The following is a 20,441-nucleotide window of genomic DNA, read 5'->3' as shown; positions in this document are numbered from 1 at the left end:
AAAAGGAAGGCAGAGAAAAGACTGCATTCGGTATGGAGGTAACCAGATCATGTATGAGTAAGAGCCATTACAACAACAGCATGTACAGTCCACCCACAAAGTCTTTACACACCTCACTCGTTCCGCATCTTATGTTACAGCTTTATTCCAAATACAACACCAGACACAACACTCCACCAGCATGCTTCATTAGAGGGATGGTCGAGTCATTAGCCTGGTTTCCTCCTGACATGATGCTGCCACCACCGTGCTTTTCTACCATACAGGCCTGACCGGCAGAGAGCTGCAGAGATGGTCATCTTCTAGGAGGGTTCTCCTCTCTCAACAAAGAAACGTTGTAGCTCTGACAAAGTGACCATCAGGTACTTGGTCCCATCCATGACTAAGGCCCTTTTCCTGCCAGCTCTATGAAGAGTCCTGGTGGTTCTTCTATTTACTGATAATGGAGCTCATTGGGACCTTCAAAGCTGCAGAAATTATTCTGTACCTACCCCCAGATTTGTGGCTCCATACAATCCTGTCTCAGAGGTCTGTGAATACCTTGGATTTCATGGCTTGGTTTGGTAAATAGCCAAACGCTTCTTCCTACAGGTGTTTCTGTTTCAAAATCCAACCAACTGAGGTTGTCTGCAGTCAAGATGTATTAACATCTCAAGGATGAACGAGTGGAAACAGGATGAAACTGAGCTCAGTGTTAACCTTTTAAAACCTGAACTCTCCTAGATGGGGGACACCGAGAAGCGATAGTGCCAAAATGTCCATTTCAGAAACGTCTCCTAAGCTGTCTGTACTATAATCTCTCTAAATGTTGTCTGCTTTACTTTTCCAGAGGTGGCCGTGGCAGAAAAAATATTCACATATTGGTCTGATGGAGGTTTAGAGCATTATTCCACAGAAATATTCATAACTATCCTGAAAGTGCTGTTGTCTTGTTTTTAGGCAGGTTTGAAACTTTTTCATTTGTGTTGTCTTCATTTAATCTCCACCAGTAACTAATATACTGATATTTAGAGCCCGACTGATTGATCAGCAGGCTGATTAAATCAGCCCATTATAGCACTTTTTTAAAATAATCAAAATTGGTCAGAGTTTTGCCAAATAAACACTATAACAATATATTCTTAATTTCTAAGAAAACAGTAAAAGCTGTTAAGTGAGTTGGAGTCGTGCAGAATGTTGTTGGGCCATTTGTCCACTAGATGGAGCTCTGACTCATTTAATCCTCAGTCCTCATCACTGTCAGTAACTACAGCAGAAGCTACAGCCAGGTAGCACTACAGGGGTGGGCGGAGCTTGACGACAGGTACGTTTATAACGACGTTGTGAAATTAAGAATGACTCAGCATGTCTCCAGTTTCAGTTTAACTCTGCCATGTGTCATGATAGCGACCTGTCACCTTGTGTCGGTCATGCTTTTCATTTATGTTGCATTGCTAAAGCTCCGCTAACCTAGCTTAAGGTACTTCCTGTCTGTTTATGTTAGCGTTAAGATTGCTGTAGTTATTCTAACCTAGCATAGCGTTAGCTAGCAGCTTAAAGCCAGTAAGTAACTGCAGAAATAAGAAAAGTGTAGAAAATATCTGAGAGTCAAGAACGAGCTTCATCCCTCCATCAGCTGCGTGGTGAAACGCATTTCAGGAGGATGGATGTGAAGCAGAGAGGAGGGAATTTAAAATGATGAGCATTGCTCTCTGTCTGCAGCTACGTCAGGACGTCCCTCATCATAGTTTTACTGGTCAGAAGATGCTAGAACGGGACTCGCTGTGGTGTTGTGGAGGAACATGAGTTCCAGACTCTCTGGGACCATCATATGTTTAAAATGTAGCTCTACTAAAAATGGCATGTTTCAATATCTGGTTTTTATTTTGGTTCATATGAGTCACGACTTCATGGCAAAGAAAATAACGGATTAGCCATCATAAGGGGCGATCTCAGAGAAGAGACGTGTGAAGAAGATGCTGGATTAGTCATCATCGGGTGGGTGGGGGGTGCTCAGTGAGAAAACAATGGTGGGGTTGTAACTTGTTTGTATGATCGATTAGATTAGACTTAGAGACGTAGTGTCACAGCAAAGGGTGTGAATACTTCTGTTGGTTGGTAAACACAACCAAAGCATACTCGAGTGCAGGACAATAGGCGGCGGGACGGGAGAAATGTCTGGCGGTCGGACGTGGAATAACTCGGTAAAAGCTCAGATAGAAATCTGATCAACCCAAGGCCGCTAGCATCGGATGCAGCTCCATGTTTAGCTGTCACGTTCTATAAACCAAAGTCATCCTGCATTAACAAACAGAGGAACCCGTTTTATTCTTCGCTGATTGTCTTCTTAAGTAATTCTTGGTGCAGCGCCACCTCTGGTGGAGAGAGGAACAGGTTATTTAAAAGATCCGTTTTGTTTGAGAAGTGCAGCATGAACGCAGTCTGGGTCGGGAAGGATGTTGCACTCCCCCAACGGAACAAAGTCCCCAATCGGACCAAGTGTAGCAGACTATCCTGGTATAATCCATTATCTTGACCGCTTACTCCATTACGGGTCGCGGGTGAGCTGGAGCCTATCCCAGCATTTTAACAGGTGAGAGGCAGGTACACCATGGACAGGTCCCCAGTCTGTCGCAGACTGGTGATCCTGGTATAAATGCAGCCTAAAATGTTGATTAATGGTGGCGGTATGGCCTACTTGCATATGACGCTCCCTCTGGACTTGCTGTGACACGGTTTGATTTGCAGGGAACAGGCCACGGCCTTCCACGTGTCTGGCAGACACTTCCGTATGTCCATGACAGGAATGTTCATGAAGGGCATCTTGATGGTCCCGTTGGCCCACAGCTTGATGTCGTTCATGGCTCCTTGGTCCGACTGGACGTTACAGCTGCGGAACAACTCTGTAGGCCTGCAAACACAAAAAACAGAGTAATATGTGCTTCCCTCTGGATGAAGCAAGCTATTTTCCTTCTCTGATGTGTGATTGGCGGGTTTGGTCTCCAGAGAGTCAGCTAATTAGTGGTTTATAACGGAGGAGGCTCTGGGTGTGGCTCCATCATTCCATTTGTGCCTGATAAGGGGCTTCTTTGTTTGTCTTGTGGTAAATGTGGAATCCCGGATGCTTAGCTATCATCAACCCCACAGTGCGAGGTAGTGGTTGCTATCACAACTAAACCTGGAAATCAGGTGATTCTTATTAGGACAGACTCATCAGAAGCTTTTCCTGTGACTGGCGTAGAGAATATCAATTTAACCAGCAAAGTCTGAGTCATGGACCTGGAGAAATAATCTGCTCCTTTCCAAAGCTCTATCACATCTGTTTCCCCTGAGGCAGCAGCTTACGCCCATCCACTGCCGACCTGGCACAATAATAAACTTGTTGGAAGTTCATTTGTTTGATAGTGATAATCATAATTCTGTTGGCAAATGAACTGTAAACCTCAGTACTGAGTTAGGGTTGGCAGGCAGCCTACAGCCTTCACTAAACTACTGTTTACCGTAGACCATACCCTTCATAAAGCAGGTGAAATTTAAGATTTCAGAATAGATTAAAATGCATCTAAACCATCTGACTTTGTGAAAGAGAAAATATGAGCACAATTACGAAAAATTTACAGTCAAATTTAAACTCTTTAACAACATAGACAACTTTAGAGGTCTTTTTTTTATCTACCAAAAAAGTTGAAATGGTCTGTAAAATGTAAATAAATTCAAAATCTCATTTATATTTATCACATTTTATTCCCAGTAGAAGATCACCAACACATCAGAGGATGAAACGGAGACGTTTCACCATGAGATGAAAATATTAGCTGATAGTGAATCTGATGCAGCAACACGTCTGGAAAAAGTTGGAACAGAAGCAACAAAAGGCTGGAAAAGTACCTGGTACAAACCAGAAACACCTGAAGGAGCATTGGACAACTAACCAGGTTACCTGGTAACAGGTCAGTAACATGACTGGGTATAAAAGGAGCATTTCAGAGAGGCAGAGTCTCTCAGATGGAAAGACAGAGGTTAACCAATCTGAGACAAATTGGATCTAAAACTGTGGAACAATCATCAGAAGATTCAGAGAATCAGGGGGACTCTCTGTGTGCATGGGACAAGGCTGGATGCTGGTGATCTTCTGCATTAAAAGCAGACATGATTCTCTACTGGAAACCACTGCATGGACTCAGGAAGACTTCCAGAATCCACTGTCTGTGGACACAGTTCACCCTGAAACCCACTAATGCAGGTTAAAGCTCCATCATGCAGAGAAGAAGCCAGATGTAAACAGGATCCAGAACCAGCTTCTTCCATCTTCTCTGGACCAAAGCTCATTTAAAAGGGTCTGAGGCAAAGGTCTTGAACAGGGGTGTCAAACTCAGGTCCTAAAGGGCCAGTATCCTACAAGTTTTGATTGTTTCTCTGATCTAATACACCTGACTGAAATTAATGGGTTATTGTGAAGATATTGACAAGATCCATTTGGATCCATTTGATTTTATTCAGGTAGTTGGAGCAAGGAAATAATTAAAACCTGCAGGATAGCCGCCCTTGAGGATTGCAATTTGACACCCCTGGTCTAGAGGTTTAGAGCAACATCTGCTCCCATCCAGACAACGTCTCTTTCAGGGAAGGCCTTGCAGATTTCAGCAAGACGATGCTGAACCACATCCTGCATCCATCACAGCAGCATGGCTTCACAGGAACTACTGGAACTACTTTTTACATCGTGCTGAACATCACCCTGGAACTACTTTTTACACCATGCTGAACATCACCCTGGAACTACTTTTTACACCATGATGAACACCACCCTGGAACTACTTTTTACACCGTGCTGAACGTCACCCTGGAACTACTTTTACACCATGCTGGAACTACTTCTTACACCGTGCCGAACATCACCCTGGAACTACTTTTTACACCATGCTGGAACTGGCGGCAGTGGCTCAGGCGGTAGAGCAGGTCGTCCAATGATCGGAAGGTCGGTGTGTCCTTGGGCAAGACACTTAACCCTCCTTGCCTCCAGTGTTGGCATTGCTGGTGTATGAATGAGTGGATGAACGTTCGGTGATGGTCAGAGAGGCCGTAGGCGCAGACTGGCAGCCACGTTTCCGTCAGCTTGCCCCAGGGCAGCTGTGGCTACACGTAGCTTACCATCACCAGGTATGAGTGAGGAGTGGATGAATAATGGATTCACAATTAGAGTGCTTTGGGTGCCTTGAAAAGCGCTATATAAATCTAATCCATTATTATTATTATTATTATTACACCGTGCCGAACATCACCCTGGAACTACTTCTTACACTGTGCTGAACATCACCCTGGAACTACTTTTTACACCGTGCCGAACATCCCCCTGGAACTACTTTTTACACCATGCTGGAACTACTTTTTACACCATGCCGAACATCACCCTGGAACTTCTTTTTACACCATGCTGGAACTACTTTTTACACCATGCCGAACATCACCCTGGAACTACTTTTTACAGACTTGTTGCTGCATCAGATTCACTGTCAGCTCAGATTTTCCATCAGATGGTGAAATGTCTCAGTTCCATCTTTGGATGTGAATGATATCTTGATTATCTTCTATTTGGGGTAAAATATGACCTGATGAGATTTATAATAATTATATTTTTGTTTTATGTACATTTCATTAGCATCCAAAGCTCTTTTGCTTTGGGGTTCATTAGTTCATGGTGTCTTGGTCCATGTTTAGGGCTGAAATCTTCATGCAGGTTTGTCTAACAGAAATCAATAAATGTGTGAGGAACTGAAGGAATTAGGGAGGGTTTTAGCTTTCCTAAATTCCCTTCTATTCTCTTTTTCCAAGACTTTTCCCGACTAAAGCCTCATATTTATAATTAGGCCCGAGCACCGAAGGCGGTGCGAAGGCCTATTGTAATGCAAGCGTTTATTCTTCTTCTTATTATTATTCGTCCGTCAAATGAATTGCATTTTTGGGGGTCTCAACATACCCCAAAACTCACCAAATTTTGCGTACCCCCCCATTCGAATGTGAAAAATTTCATATTTTGGGGTGCTCGGGACTATTTGGGCAAAATTGAACAAGAGCGCCACCTATTTATGGTGCCCCGCCAGTGCATGTCGTCAATCTTCATGAAAATCAGTGCACTTGTTCCAAATGCTCGGGCAAACAAAAAATCCTCTTGGAGTAGTGCTCTAAAAAAAACAGGAAGTCGGCCATTTTGGGTCAAAGTCGCCATTTTGGCGTTTTACTGACCTCGCATTTGAACGAACTCCTCCTAGAGATATTATCGTATTGACACCAAAATGGCTGAGGATGTTCAGAAGGCATGTGTGATCAAAAGTTATGCAAAACTCTCTCAAAGGAGTAACGGCGTACAGGGGGCGTGGCCTCAAAGTTTGATGTCTCGCCATGAAACACGATATTGAAATAACTCCCACATAAAACAACATTTCTGAACCAAAACGGCCACGTATCATACTAGTCCCATCCTCAAGACATCTACATGGTCATTATTGGATTATGAATAGGCCACGCCCCCTGGTGACAGGAAGTCATGTTTTTTACTCGAAGACCCACTTCTCTGACATTTTCAACACAACTGAGGTCAAACTGGATCAGACACCTCTAAACAAGTTGGTGATGATATCCGGTAAAGACTGTTGCTCTACGCTGCAAGGCGAGACCGTGGCGCCATGGCGAACTTTGATAAGACGCCATGACATCATAAACAAGTATAACTCCCTCATTTTTCACCCAATCACCATCAAACTCGCAGGGAATACTCATGGTCTGGTCCCGAACAAACCCATATCCCCACTTCCGGTCTAGCCCTAAGCCCCGCCCACTTTCAACAGGAAGTGCTTTTTTGCAGATGCCGGGGTCCTACTCCTCAGGCATGAACCCCAGACACTTGAAAGTGCTTCACAACAGGTCAAACCCTTTCATGATACTACAACAAAAATCTCAAGTCCCTTAGCCGAACGTAACCATGGCGAATATTGGTCCGACGCCACCAAACAGGAAGTACTTGTAACTCACCCGGTGTATCATCGATCTCCACCAAACTCGGCAGGAAGGATCGTATTCAGACGTGGAACTGAGCCAAATTGAGATATGCTGGAATAGTGACATAGTGGCTCTATAGCGCCCCCTACAATATTTTGATCAACCAGCCTCGCCCCCTACGTGGACCGACATGCATGAAATTCACCACATTGATTTACTATGCCAGGATGCACAAAACTGTCCATTACACCTTTTTGCTAATTTCAACAGGAAGTCGGCCATTTTGTAAAACGTGTCATTTTCAGGGTCATTTTGGCCTGTTTCTTGCCATTGCATTTGAACGAACTCCTCCTACAGATTATATCGTATTTACCTCAAAATCACTCTGAAGCTTCCAGAGGCATGTGTGATCAAAAGTTATGCAAAACTTTCTCAAAGGAGAAAGGGCATGGCGGGGGCGTGGCCTCAAACTTTGATATCTCACCATGAGAGACGAAACTGACATAACTTACATATAAAACAACCTATCTTGACCAAAATGGCCCCGTTTGATGTCATTTCCATGCTGACCACATCTACATGTCCAGATGTTGTCACCTGGACATTGCTCAACGCTGCATGGCCAGACGGTGGCGTCATGACAAACTTGGATAAAACGCCATGACATCATTAATCAGTACAAATCCCTCAATTTTCATCCAATCACCATCACACTCACAGTAATTACTCAGGGTCTGTTCCTGAACAGATACATTGAACTACTTCTGGTCTTGGTCTAAGCCCCGCCCACTTTCAACAGGAAGTGTGTTTTTCAGACACTGGGGTCCCTCTCCTCAGGAATGAACTCCACACACTCAAAAGTGCTTCAGATCAGGTCAAACTCTTTCGTGATACTACCGAAAACAATCCTCAAGTTCCTTCCTCAAGCAAAACCATGGCGAATGGCGTTCATCGCCATGAAACAGGAAGTATTGCAACTGACCCATAGCACTCCCGATCTCCACCAAACTCGGCAGGAAGCACAGTGGTCAGGCCTGGAACTGATTTAAATAGACATATGCTGGTTATGTGGCTCTATAGCGCCCCCTATAATTATTTATTCTATCAGCTCCAACCACTGCTTTGACTGACATTCATGAAATGTGGCATATTTATATAACATGCCAGTACAAACCAAAAAGCCTCTTCATGTCCTGATGTTTTCAACGCCGTAGCCCCACCCCCTGGAAACAGGAAGTACCCCATTTTTTTCCATTGAAAACCTTAAAAACCTACTCAAACTCATCAATATCATCCTTGATGAACTCATGACTCACAATATAACAAACTCTTTACACCATCATGATTAAAATGGCTGCCTGTGAGGTTTCTGTCCCTCGCCATCAAACAGGAAGTGGCTATAACTCTGGACTCGGTTGACCCAAGGACGGGATACTTGGCAGTTGTCATTGAAGTCCGAACCTCAACATGTTAGTACATGATCAAACACTGTAGCGCCACCTACTGGCCATGTTGATATCTGCAGATCTTAAAAGCATGATTTTGTTTGGATTTGTTTCACACTATTGGTCAGAACATGGTCATGAACACTTCTGATGTCATTATTAGGCCCATTGATGTACGAGATGATGGTCAGAGAGAGACAATGACCACACGAGGCAGAAACATGGGGACGACTGAGCGTACGGCTGCCAGCCAGAGCGAGCTTGCTTGGGGAGGGAGGTTGCAGGCCAAGGGGGCGGTGCAATAGGCTTGAGCGGCGCCAGAGGTGCGAGGGCCTTCATCGCTGCTTGCAGCTTTAATTATAAATTATAATTATATAATTATAATTTGGAAATTCATAATACGAGTGCCTCATGTCTTGTCTAATGAGACAAAAGAGGATCAAACTGGTGACCATATTCGTGTAAAAATCACCTATGTTCTTGTTGGGTTTAGGTGTGAAAGAACCATCAAAACAGAAAAACGGTCAGCAGTCTTGAAGGGTAAAGCATCTCACACGAAGGACAAAAGCAGGCTCAAGGCGGAGGAGACATGATCCAAGCCGAGGTCCGGCACCTGGAGGAGGAGGTCTAGGGCAGTGGAACTTGGATCACAAGGAGCCTGGACAAAGTGGGATCTGCCAAAGAGGAAGGTCACCTGACCTGAACTCTGGAGGCTGGAGTCCTTACACATCCTGTCCCTGCTCCATGCATTGTACGACACCCTTCCTTCACCAATAAACCTCCACATTTGTGAATGAGGGAGGAGCCACTGAGGGAAAGGAACAGTGGCACACATACTGGCGGGATGCAAAATGGCCCTTAGCCAGGGAAGATACAGATGGCGGCATGACAACGTTCTCTGTGCCTTGGCCGGCCTTTTAGAGCCGGAGAGACTGAAAAAGCGATGAATCATCGAGAGACCCACACCATCCATAGTTTATTAGGGAAGGGCCGAAAAGACCGGCCCCAAGAAGATCAAGAAGGGCCTTCTTCAAGCAGCACAACCGTGGGAGATGAGAGTGGACCTGGGAAGAAGACTAGTCTTCCTTCAGGTTGTGCAAACATCGCTGAGGCCTGACTTGGTCTTGTGGTCAGAGGAGGCAGCAAAGATAATTCAGATTAAAATGTTGGTCCCATGGGGAGATGGCTGTGAGGAGAGGAAGGCTTCCAAGTACCAGGACCTTGTTGACCAGTGCAGGGACAAGGGATGGCAGACCTGGCTGGGCCTGCACAGTAAGAAAAAATGAGTGCGATAATTTTTATTAGTCCCCCCTCCCCCCTGATACTTTAATAGACTGTGTATGACAACAGGTTTCACTATGGAGTATTTCGACTGAACGCTCTGGTTTCTTGCTGAGGGATCTCTCTTGTGTCATACTTGACAGTAGCATGTTGCAGCATGAGACAGTGGTGAAGCATAGCCGGTACGCCGCATTTGTTTGCAGGGCTGCCAACACGCATCGGCCGTGACACTTGCGGATTTAAGTGGCTTCTCAAGCTCTCGTGCCAAACCTCCGATTCTCATGCTGAAATATGTAAATAAGTTGAATGGAGAAATAATAGCTGCGAGCACTTCCTCATTTATTGTTTCACTGCTCCCCACATGTAATCAGAACACACACATGTAGCCTATGACATCAGTACAAAGCCCCCACTTCCTGGTCTACTGTAATAACCCCTGTAATGCGCAGGGACATTACACAAATAGAGTCAGCCTATATACTACAATAAATGACAAAATACACATTAAGAGGTATGCCGGCTAATCGACAGGTTCGGGAGGATTCCCAGTGGGTACTTTTGGGCCGGTATCCCGGTGTTGTTGCAGCAACACGGTTCACTCACTGTTTATAGATCAGTCTGACACACAGCGATGAGGGAGATATCTTTACAAATGATGCACAGTATATATGTACATACATATATATATATATATGTGTGTGTGTGTGTGTGTGTACACACATACACACACACACACACACACACACACACACACACACACATCTCCTCCCCGAGCTGCCACCTTACCGTGGTGGAGGAGTTTGCGTGTCCTGACGATCCTAGCGGCTATGTTGTCGGGGGCGCATGCCCCTGGTAGGGTCACCCATGGCAAACAGGTGTCTAGGGGAGAGACCAGACGAAGTGCGGCTCAAATCACCCCTATGATGATGAGAAAACAAGGACCAAGGTTTCCTTTGCCTGGACGTGGGTCACTGGGTACCCCCTCTGGAGCCAGGCCTGGAGGTGGGGCACGGAGGCGAGCACTTGGTGGCCGGGCCTTTGCCCATGGGGCCCTGTCAGGCTCAGCCCAAAAGGGTTACATGGGCCTCCCCTCCCGTGGGCTCACCATCTGCAGGAGGGGCCATAGGGGTCGGGTGCAGTGTGAGCTGGGCGGCTGCCGGAGGAGGGGACCCTGGCGGTCTGATCCTCGGCTGCAGAAGCTAGCTGTAGGGACGTGGTATGTCACCTCTCTGGCGGGGACGGAGCCTGAGCTGGTGCGCGAGGTTGAGCGGTTCCGGCTAGATATAGTTGGACTCACCTCGACACACAACGCAGGACCTTGTTCTGCATCTGGCTCTTGTCAATGCCAGATCGCTGGCAAACAAAACTTTCCTGCTCAAAGACTTCTTTGAATCCCGGAAGCTGGATTTTATGTTTATAACAGAGACTTGGCTTCATGATGGTGAGTCCGTTGCCTTTTCTGAACTTCCACCCGACTGCAGTTTCTCCAGCTCCCCCCGGTCCAGTGGTAAAGGTGGTGGGCTGGCTTCTGTGTGGAGATCTAGCTTCTGCTGTGGAAGACCTTCGTCAAGCCCCTACTCTAGTTTTGAACTATAGCTTCTTGTAATCAAGCTCAGCTCTCCTGTTTTCTGTGCTTTGATCTACCGTCCTCCAAAAATTAATATGGACTTTATCAAAGCCTTCTCAGACTTTGTGGCTGGAATTGCTCTCAATTATGAGCGTTTCTTAATTATAGGGGATTTTAATATCCATGTTTGCTGTGAATCGAAACCTTTGGTTAGAGACTTCCTACAAGCTATTGACTCTTTTAATCTCATACAACATGTCTCACAAGAAGGGACATACGTTAGATCTTGTGCTCTCTCATGACTTAAATGTTAATGTCACAGAAATATGCGATACACGTATCTCTGATCATCTGCCTGTTATTCTCCAAATCACTGCCACCTTCTCCATTTAAACCGTGCGCCCCAGTGCGACGCCGGCGGCTGTTAAATTCTCTGACTGAGTTGCGCTTTTCTGCTGCTGTACGTGATTCTGTCCTCCCCAGTTTGACTGACTGCTGTACTATTAATGCTGATGATTTTGCTGATTTATTTAACTGCACATGAACAGGTACATTGGACTCTATTGCGCCATTTGTGACTTGGCGCTCTAAACCTGCGTCCGAACCGTGGTTGGATGATTCCAGGTGTGCAGAGAGACGTTGGAAAAGGGATGGACTCCAGGTCTCTTTGGGTTTATTGAAGGATTGTCTCTCCAATTATCAGTCTGCTCTAAAATCTGCTAAAACGCGCTACATTTCAAACCTGGTGGCAAGTAACAGCCACAATCCCCAGGTTCTTTTTAGCACTTTAAATCGTCTCATCAATTCTTCTAAGTCCTCTAGTGTAGCACTTTCACGCTCATTATGCAACAAATTTCTTAGTTTTTTTACAGGCAAGATTGCTGCTATCAGGTCTTTATCCCCTCCCTCTGGGTTAGATCCTGTTGTCTCGCCGGTCTCCGTCCCCTCCCTCTGGGTTAGATCCTGTTGTCTCGCCGGTCTCCGTCCCCTCCCTCTGGTTTAGATCCTCACCGGTCTCCGTCCCCTCCCTCTGGGTTAGATACTGTTGTTTCGCCGGTCTCCCGTCCCCTCCCTCTGGGTTAGATCCTGTTGTCTCGCCGGTCTCCGTCCCCTCCCTCTGGGTTAGATCCTGTTGTCTCGCCGGTCTCCGTCCCCTCCATCTGGTTTAGATCCTCACCGGTCTCCGTCCCCTCCCTCTGGGTTAGATCCTGTTGTCTTGCCGGTCTCCGTCCCCTCCCTCTGGGTTAGATCCTGTTGTCTCACCGGTCTCCGTCCCCTCCATCTGGTTTAGATCCTCACCGGTCTCCGTCCCCTCCCTCTGGGTTAGATCCTGTTGTCTTGCCGGTCTCCGTCCCCTCCCTCTGGGTTAGATCCTGTTGTCTCACCGGTCTCTGTCCCCTCCCTCTGGGTTAGATCCTGTTGTCTCGCCGGTCTCTGTCACCTCCCTCTGGGTTAGATCCTGCTGTCTCGCCGGTCTCCGTCGCCTCCCTCTGGTTTAGATCCTCGCCGGTCTCCGTGCCCTCCCTCTGGTTTAGATTCTCGCTGGTCTCCGTCCCGTCCCTCTGGTTTAGATCCTCACCGGTCTCCGTCCCCTCCCTCTGGGTTAGATCTTGTTGTCTTGCCGGTCTCCGTCCCCTCCCTCTGGGTTAGATCCTGTTGTCTCACCGGTCTCCGTCCCCTCCCTCTGGGTTAGATCCTGCTGTCTCGCCGGTCTCCGTCGCCTCCCTCTGGTTTAGATCCTCGCCGGTCTCCGTGCCCTCCCTCTGGTTGAGATTCTCGCCGGTCTCCGTCCCGTCCCTCTGGTTTAGATCCTCGCCGGTCTCCGTCCAGTCCCTCTGGTTTAGATCCTCGCCGGTCTCCGTCCCCTCCCTCTGGTTTAGATCCTTGCCGGTCTCCATCCCCTCCCTCTGGGAGGATCATCTGCTTTTGAGCAGTTTGAGCAGGTGTCACTTTCTGAACTCTCGAATGTGGTTTTTTACTTGAAATCTTCTGTTTGCCCCCTCCATAGCTGTCACCCCGCGCTAATCAAAAGTACTTTTAGCTCCATCGGCCCTGTTATTTTGTCCCTGATGAACTCTGGCTTGTTTTCAGGCTGTTCCTGCTACTTTTAAGCATGCTCTTGTGCAGCCTCTTTTAAAGAAACGTAACTTGGATCTCTCAGTTCTGACTAACTACAGGCCGATTTCTAAATGACCTTTTTTATCAAAAGCCTTAGAAAAATTGTATGCAATCAATTGCAGGCTCACTAAGATTTTAGTAAAGTTTTAGAAAAAATTCAGTCTGGTTTTAAGTCTCTCCACAGTACTGAAACTGCACTTTTAAGTTTTTAATGACCTGTTTTTAGTTACTGACTCTGGAAGTCCTGCGGTTTTGATTCTCTTAGACCTGACCGCAGCCTTTGACTCGGTGGACCACCAAATCCTCCTGACCCGCTTAGAGCAGTGTGTCGGTATTAGAGGAACTGTTCTGCGCTGGTTCCGGTCTTACTTGTTGGACTGGTCGTTTTGTGTTCACCCAGAGGAGTTTTCCTCAGCTGCTGCCCCTCTCAGTTATGGGGTCCCACAGGGGTCCATTTTGGGTCCACTGCTTTTTTCCCTGTATATGCTGCCCTTGGGGTCTATTTTTCAGAAGCACAGTATTGCCTACCATTGCTTTGCTGATGATGTTCAGATCTACATCCCCTTAAAACCACAGAGGGATTCTCTGACCAACCTTCTCAGCTGGATGGGTGTGATTATTGATTATTTCCTTTAACTTCCACCGGCAGGTTAATTCTGTAGTAAAAGTGTTTTTTTCCATCTGAGACTGCTTGGCAAGTTAAAGCCCTACCTGCCCAAGCATGACCTTGAAAAAGTTATTCACCTGCTCATTATGTCCCGCATAGATTACTGCAACTCCCTATATTATGGCATTGACCAGTCATCTCTACACCAACTGCAGCTGCCCAAAGCGCTGCTGCTCGGTTGCTTCCAGGGACAAGACGGCGTGATCACATCCCCCCTGTGCTCGCCTCCTTGCATTGGCTTCCTGTTAGTTTCAGGACCCAGTACAAGATTTTATTAATTGTTTTTAAAGCCTTAAATAGTTTGGCCCCCTCATGCTTGTCAGAGTTGCTACACCAGCATGCTCCAGCCAGGACTTTGAGGTCCTCTTCACAGCTCCTACTGAAGGTCTCGTCTGCTAAACTTAAATCCAGGATGACAGACTTCCTCTGCTGCTGCTCCTAAGCTGTGGAGCAGCTTCACATCAGAGCTGCTCAGTCTGTCGCTGGTTTTAAGTCTTTACTCAAAATCTACTTCTTTGCACTGATATTTGAACAAAACTGAGCTTGACATTCGAATATTTCATTTAATTTTATTTTAGTTTTATTCTAGTCTTTATTTCTGTTCTTGTTTTTATTATTTTATCTTTTTTTTATCAATTTTATTTCTGTTTTTATTTTCATAGGTTTTTATTGCTTTATTGTGTAGTGCTTTATTTTCAACTGTGGAGGGTTTGTTGTTCTTTTGTTGAGCACTTTGGGCAACTGCTATTGCAGAAAATGTGCTATATAAATAAACCTGAACTTGAACTTGAACGGCTTGGGCTCTGGAACCACTGTCCTCGAGAGGGGCTGGACCCTCTTCCATTCTGGAGTTGGTCCTGGTGAGAGGCGCCGAGCAGGTGTGGGCATGCTCATAGCCCCAAGAAAAGCTGGACACCAGCTGAAGACATCTCATCCTGGCCGAAAGCAGCAGTTATGCAGACATGGCTGAAGCATGTAGGATCAAAGATGTATTCAGCAGTAACAGAGGCCGGTGGAAGTGAACATCCCAGTAACAGACACTGAGATTTGAAAGTGGTTCAGGTTAGGTGTGATTTTTATTTACAGCTTTCTCTCTTGAGCTTTTCATGATGATGGCATGCTGGGGCATTGTGAGGCCTGAGGTTCAAGTAAACAAACTGTACGTGTAAAGATGTTTGAGTTTCTTTTGATGGATGGCTCTCTCCTCCCCTGAGGGGTTCAAGCACTGAGCTGTGTAGCCTGGAGCAGCGTGGAAGACTAACACTGGCCTGGAGAAGGTGTTTCCGGACACAGGAACGAGGCTCAGAAGAGTCACACCGTCTGAAGCTTGTGAGACTTAAAGAAGAGAAAACGTCCTGAACTAGATTTCTGTCGACACAGGTCACCTCACCAGCCCTGAAACTCTTCCTCTAACATAAGCATTCATTTATTATTTCACCATGTCCATGAACACTGGCCTGTCTGACCCGGAGAAACTGTTTAAGTCACTCTTTGTGTACAAAGTTAGCTCACAGGATCCCTCCGCTTAGTTCAGGCTGATCCACAGGAAACTATTCTATTCTATTCTATTCTAGTCTATTCTATTCTATTCTATTCTACAGTCATTTAGCAGACGCTTTTATCCAAAGTGACTTACATTTGAGAGTAACAACACAAGCAAGAATTCAAACAAGATGGGACGTTAGGGCTGGGCGATTAATCGAATTTTAATCACAATTACCATCTGGGTTTTCAATGATCATAAAAATGAAATGATCCGATTATTTTTGTCCTTCGCAGTTTTCTCTTGCGCTGTTTTCAGTTGCAAATCGAGCGCCGCTGGCATTGCAGCGCTCTGGTGCAGACTCCTCCCACTGCTGCACGTCGCCTCCCGTGTGTGGTAGGCGACGTCGCTCCTTCTCCATCATTTTCTATCGAACTTGCCCGAGGAAGCGAAAATGGCTGTCCTCCTCCAGCCAAGCAACAGGCGAGATTCATGCATGTGAAATGTTGCGCTTGTGCATGCAGGAGTGCACATGGGGGCGACGCGACACAAGAAAATAGAAAAATGTTCCAATTTTTGTGAGTCGTGACTAAATAATCCAGAGACACAGAGAGATAAATGTTATAAACAAACAGAACTTTTTCTTAGTTAACAGTGAACAACCCAGATTTAAGAAACTTATCAACACGTTGGACAAACGGCATCACTGTCAACAGCATTTTAGTGGAGGGAGACCTGGTAGAAAGAAACTAGTCTGTATTGCCACAGACAACACTTCAGATGGCACTCTCTTCTCTAATCATGTTAAATAATCGAGATCTCAATTTTAATCAAAATAATCGTGATTATCATTTTTCCCATAATCGAGCAGCCCTATGGGACGTCATCATTACGTTGTAGTCAGACTGCTGGGAGCTCAGTTAGACCCAGGTGCTGTCATGTAGTGCTAGAGGGGGTGCATATCATTTTATTTATTTTTGTTTGTTTGTTTTTTAGTTTTTTGTAAGTCATTTTGTTTAAATACAAGATTACGATTTCATCCTACAATATCAACTTGGGCATAAGTGAAGCAGCTTCTTCAGTACTTGGTTGAGCCAAAGAGCTGGACAAATCTTTCTACCTCATTCTGAGTAGAAGAGTTAAGCTAAGTGTGGAAATGCTCCATAAATAACTGAGTCTTTAGCTTGCTTTTATAAGTGTGGATCCGGACTCTGCGGATCGGATGGAGTTTGGTAGATGGTTCCACCACCGGGAAACAACAGAGGAGAAGACTCTAGTTACTGATGTGAAGCCACCTTGTGGTGGGAGCACTAGGCGTCTTTCACTGGCAGAGCGTAACTGTGGAGAGGGAGTGTAGCTCTGGATTAAGGAGTGAAGGTAGACCGGAGCCGTTTGGGTTATTGTTTTGTAAGCCAGAAGCAGAGCTTTGAATCTGATGCGCTGCAACTGGAAGCCAGTGGAGAGCGATTAGCAGCGGAGTGACATGAGCTCTTTTGGGCTGGTTGAAGACCAGACGTGCTGTTGCATTCTGGATCATCTGCAGAGGTTTAACTGAGCATGCAGGCAGGCCAGCCAGTAAGGAGTTGCAGTAGTCAATGCGTGAAATGACCAGAGCCTGGACCAGGAGCTGTGCTGTGTGTTCAGTCAGGTAGGGTCTGATCCTCCTGATGTTGTAGAGAGCAAATCGGCAAGATCGAGCGACCGAGGTAACATGGTCCTTAAAGGTCAGCTGGTTGTCTACCATAACACCAAGATTCCAGGTAGAAGATGTAGGCACAAGCGTGATGGAGTCAAGCTGCACGCTTATCTGTGGCGGTAAGGAAGGATTGGCTGGAAAGACAATAGGCTCAGTCTTGGACAGATTTAGCTGAAGGTGGTGAGCCTTCATCCATGCGGAGATATCAGCAACATGCTGATATTCACATTGAGACGTTGTGTCGTCAGGTGGGAAAGAAAGGAAAAGCTGAGTCTCATCTGCATAGCAGTAGTAGGGGAAACCATGAGCGCTAATGATGCCCCGAGTGAGGAGGTGTATAGTGAAAAGAGAAGAGGGCCAAGAACCGAGCCCTGAGGCACCCCTGTTGTCAGCCCATGTGATCTGGACATGCCCCCTCACCAAGATACTTTGAAGGATCTTCCTGTGAGGTAGAACAGTGTATGAAGGTTGATCGTGTCAAAGGCAGCAGATAGGTCCAGCAGTATAAGGACTGAGGATTGACCAGCGGATCTGGCAACCCGTAGGAAATCAGTAACTGACAGGACAGCAGTTTCAGTAGAGCGGCCTTGCCTATAGCCAGACTGATATGGATCTAACAGGTTGTTGTCTATTCACTCTGCCAGGAACTGCAGTAATGGTGCGTTCAGGGTCCAACAGATACAAACCAAGAAGTAGCCGTGGGAACGGTGAAGCCCTGTTAAATCTTAACATTTTCTTGACATAAGATGCAGCCACAACATTTCAGTCGCCTCACTGAAAGACCTAAACACAGACGTTGCTCTAAAGCAGGGATGTACAGCTCTGGTTCTGGAGGCCGAAGTCCTACAGGTTTTAAACGTTCCCGGCACCAACACACATGCTTCAAATTAAAATTTGCATGCTGTTATGTTCCACATATGAATGCGGTTTCTATTGTTAATCACTGTGTATTCTGGTGATGTTGTAGGTGCTCCTCCTGTTAAGTGCTGGGCTCTTCCAGCCAATCAATGCCTGGGAGTGGTCTTCAAAAGGACATCTGGGCCCTTTGGTCACTTCTGCCACCACACCATGTTTCTCTTGTGTAGGCCAGGTTTTTGGTGTTGTCTGCTGATTAGGGTTTTGTTGTATGCATGTCCTTATCTAAGAACATGCTAACATCAAATGTAATAAACTTAAGACCGTCTCTTCAATAGGATCCTCTAGAGTTGTGTTACTCCCTGTTGTCTTAGACCTGCCTTAGGGGCAGGTAACAATGCTGAACCATTAATCTGATTCAGGTGTGCTGCAGCAGAAAAAATCCAAAACCTGCTGGACAGCGGTCCTCAAGGACCCATGTTAGACACCCCTGTTTTAAAACCTCCATGTACTTTTCAGCATTCAGGGAGCTTCACAGATGTGGAAGCTGCTCACGCCATAGGCACTAATGCCCTGTTCGGTGAATGCGCAGAGCAACGGGAACGGTCAGGAATCTCGCAGGCTGTTGAGTGAATGTGTACAGGAACGGGAAAGGTCAGGAATCTTACCGGTTGTTGAGTAAATGTACAGAGGAACGGTCAGAAATCTCAATGGTTGTTGAGTGAATGCGTACAGGAACGGTCAGGAATCTCACCGGTTGTTGAGTGAATGCATACAGGAACGGTCAGGAATCTCACCGGTTGTTGAGTGAATGGGTACAGGAACGGGAATGGTCAGGAATCTCACCGGTTGTTGAGTGAACGCGTACAGGAACGGGAACGGTCAGGAAGCTGACCGGTTGCTGAGTGAATGCATAGAGGAACGGTCAGGAATCTCATCGGTTGTTGACTGAATGCATACAGGAACGGGAACGGTCAGGAATCTCACCGGTTGTTGAGTGAATGCGTACAGGAACAGGAACAGTCAGGAATCTCACCAGTGGTTGAGTGAACGTACAGAGGAACGGTCAGGAATCTCACCAGTTGTTGAGTGAATACGTACAGGAACGGGAACGGTCAGGAATCTCACCGGTTGTTGAGTGAATGCGTACAGGAAAGGGAACGGTCAGGAATCTTATCGGTTGTTGAGTGAATGCATAGAGGAACGGTCAGGAATCTCACCAGTGGTTGAGTGAATGCGTACAGGAACTGGAACGGTCAGGAATCTCACCGTTTGTTGAGCGAATGTACAGAGGAATGGTCAGGAATCTCACCAGTTGTTGAGTGAATGCGTACAGGAACGGGAACGGTCAGGAATCTCACCGGTTGTTGAGTGAATGTATAGAGGAACGGTCAGGAATCTTACCGGTTGTTGAAGTTTGTGCAGTACGAGAGGTCCTTGCAGCCCAGCTGGCAGGGCTCTCGGACATCCGCCAGGCAGTTGATGAGCTCCATCTCTACTGGGTTGTACTCACACAGCTGATCAAAGTCCTGCCAGGTCTGGGTGCCCCAGTGGGTGCTGATCTCCTGACACATCTCCCTGTCACAGCAGAGTACACAAACTGTCACAAATTTCAACACGTTTCCACACATGCCGTGAGCCGGATGGGCCGCTGTACCTGCACAGTGAGGTGTTGGCTTTGGAGCAGCAGTGAAGCTTGGCGTGGTCCATCTTGACAGGATGGGGGGTTTCCTCTTCAGGTGGAGAAGGAGGGTAAGCACTGCCCAGAAAACACTGCCACATAGGGTCCTGGGGGAGCGGCTGGGAGCCACACTCTTTGATCAGACTATCCATGATCTCGTGCTCCGTATTCATGGTGCGCAGGATTTGCTGGCAGGCCATCTGGCAGTGAGTGGCCTCTGCTCTTTTACAACAGTGCAAACCTGGAGGTGAGGCCCACACACACTCATCAGAGCTTTAGTAAATGCAGCTGCATGCATGTAACAACATATGTTCAGGACCATGCCACATGTGGATGGAGGGACACTGTCAATAGATGTAAAGCTACCACTCAATCTAGCATTTTCTATCCTGGGAGGGGAAGAGTGTCTATCATCTCCCATCTAGTAATAAAAGGAAACATGGCTTCATCAATAAAGGGACGTACTTTGCTAACTAAGCTAAGCTTTGTCCTGAGGAACCTAAGCAATTTAATTAGTTTAAAATCCACAGTATATATGATACCAAAAGCCTCAACATCTGTCCAATCAAAGAGCAGAAACACAAAAACCAATAAAATAATTATTGGTGTGACTCATGTTATACAAGTAAAACCATGTGATCTCCGTGTGTGTAGAGTGGAGGTTGAAAATGGA

The 20,441-nt window shown here is 46.3% G+C and overlaps 1 protein-coding gene and 1 long non-coding RNA gene across 3 annotated transcripts in view; one reads left to right on the top strand and one right to left on the bottom strand.

Moving 5' to 3' along the window:
• reck (reversion-inducing-cysteine-rich protein with kazal motifs) overlaps nt 1–20,441 on the bottom strand; it is a 149,606-nt gene that overhangs the window by 36,532 nt on the left and 92,633 nt on the right. For both annotated transcript variants that reach the window (XM_041967822.1, XM_041967823.1), the window contains exons 9-11: nt 19,745–20,009; nt 19,492–19,665; nt 2,678–2,890 (exon numbers count right to left, since the gene is read on the bottom strand). In XM_041967822.1, coding sequence (XP_041823756.1) covers nt 2,678–2,890; nt 19,492–19,665; nt 19,745–20,009 — 652 coding nt within the window. The remainder of the gene's footprint in view (nt 1–2,677; nt 2,891–19,491; nt 19,666–19,744; nt 20,010–20,441) is intronic.
• Nucleotides 1,170–20,434, top strand: LOC121628660. The gene is made up of 3 exons (XR_006008213.1): nt 1,170–1,238; nt 16,765–16,768; nt 20,423–20,434. It is a non-coding gene; the product is annotated as an uncharacterized LOC121628660 (long non-coding RNA).

This window comes from Melanotaenia boesemani, chromosome 18, assembly GCF_017639745.1.
Source record: "Melanotaenia boesemani isolate fMelBoe1 chromosome 18, fMelBoe1.pri, whole genome shotgun sequence".
In the NCBI taxonomy this organism is placed as follows: domain Eukaryota; kingdom Metazoa; phylum Chordata; class Actinopteri; order Atheriniformes; family Melanotaeniidae; genus Melanotaenia; species Melanotaenia boesemani.
Note: the sequence above shows the minus strand (reverse complement) of the source record. Positions and strands in the feature narration are given on the sequence as shown.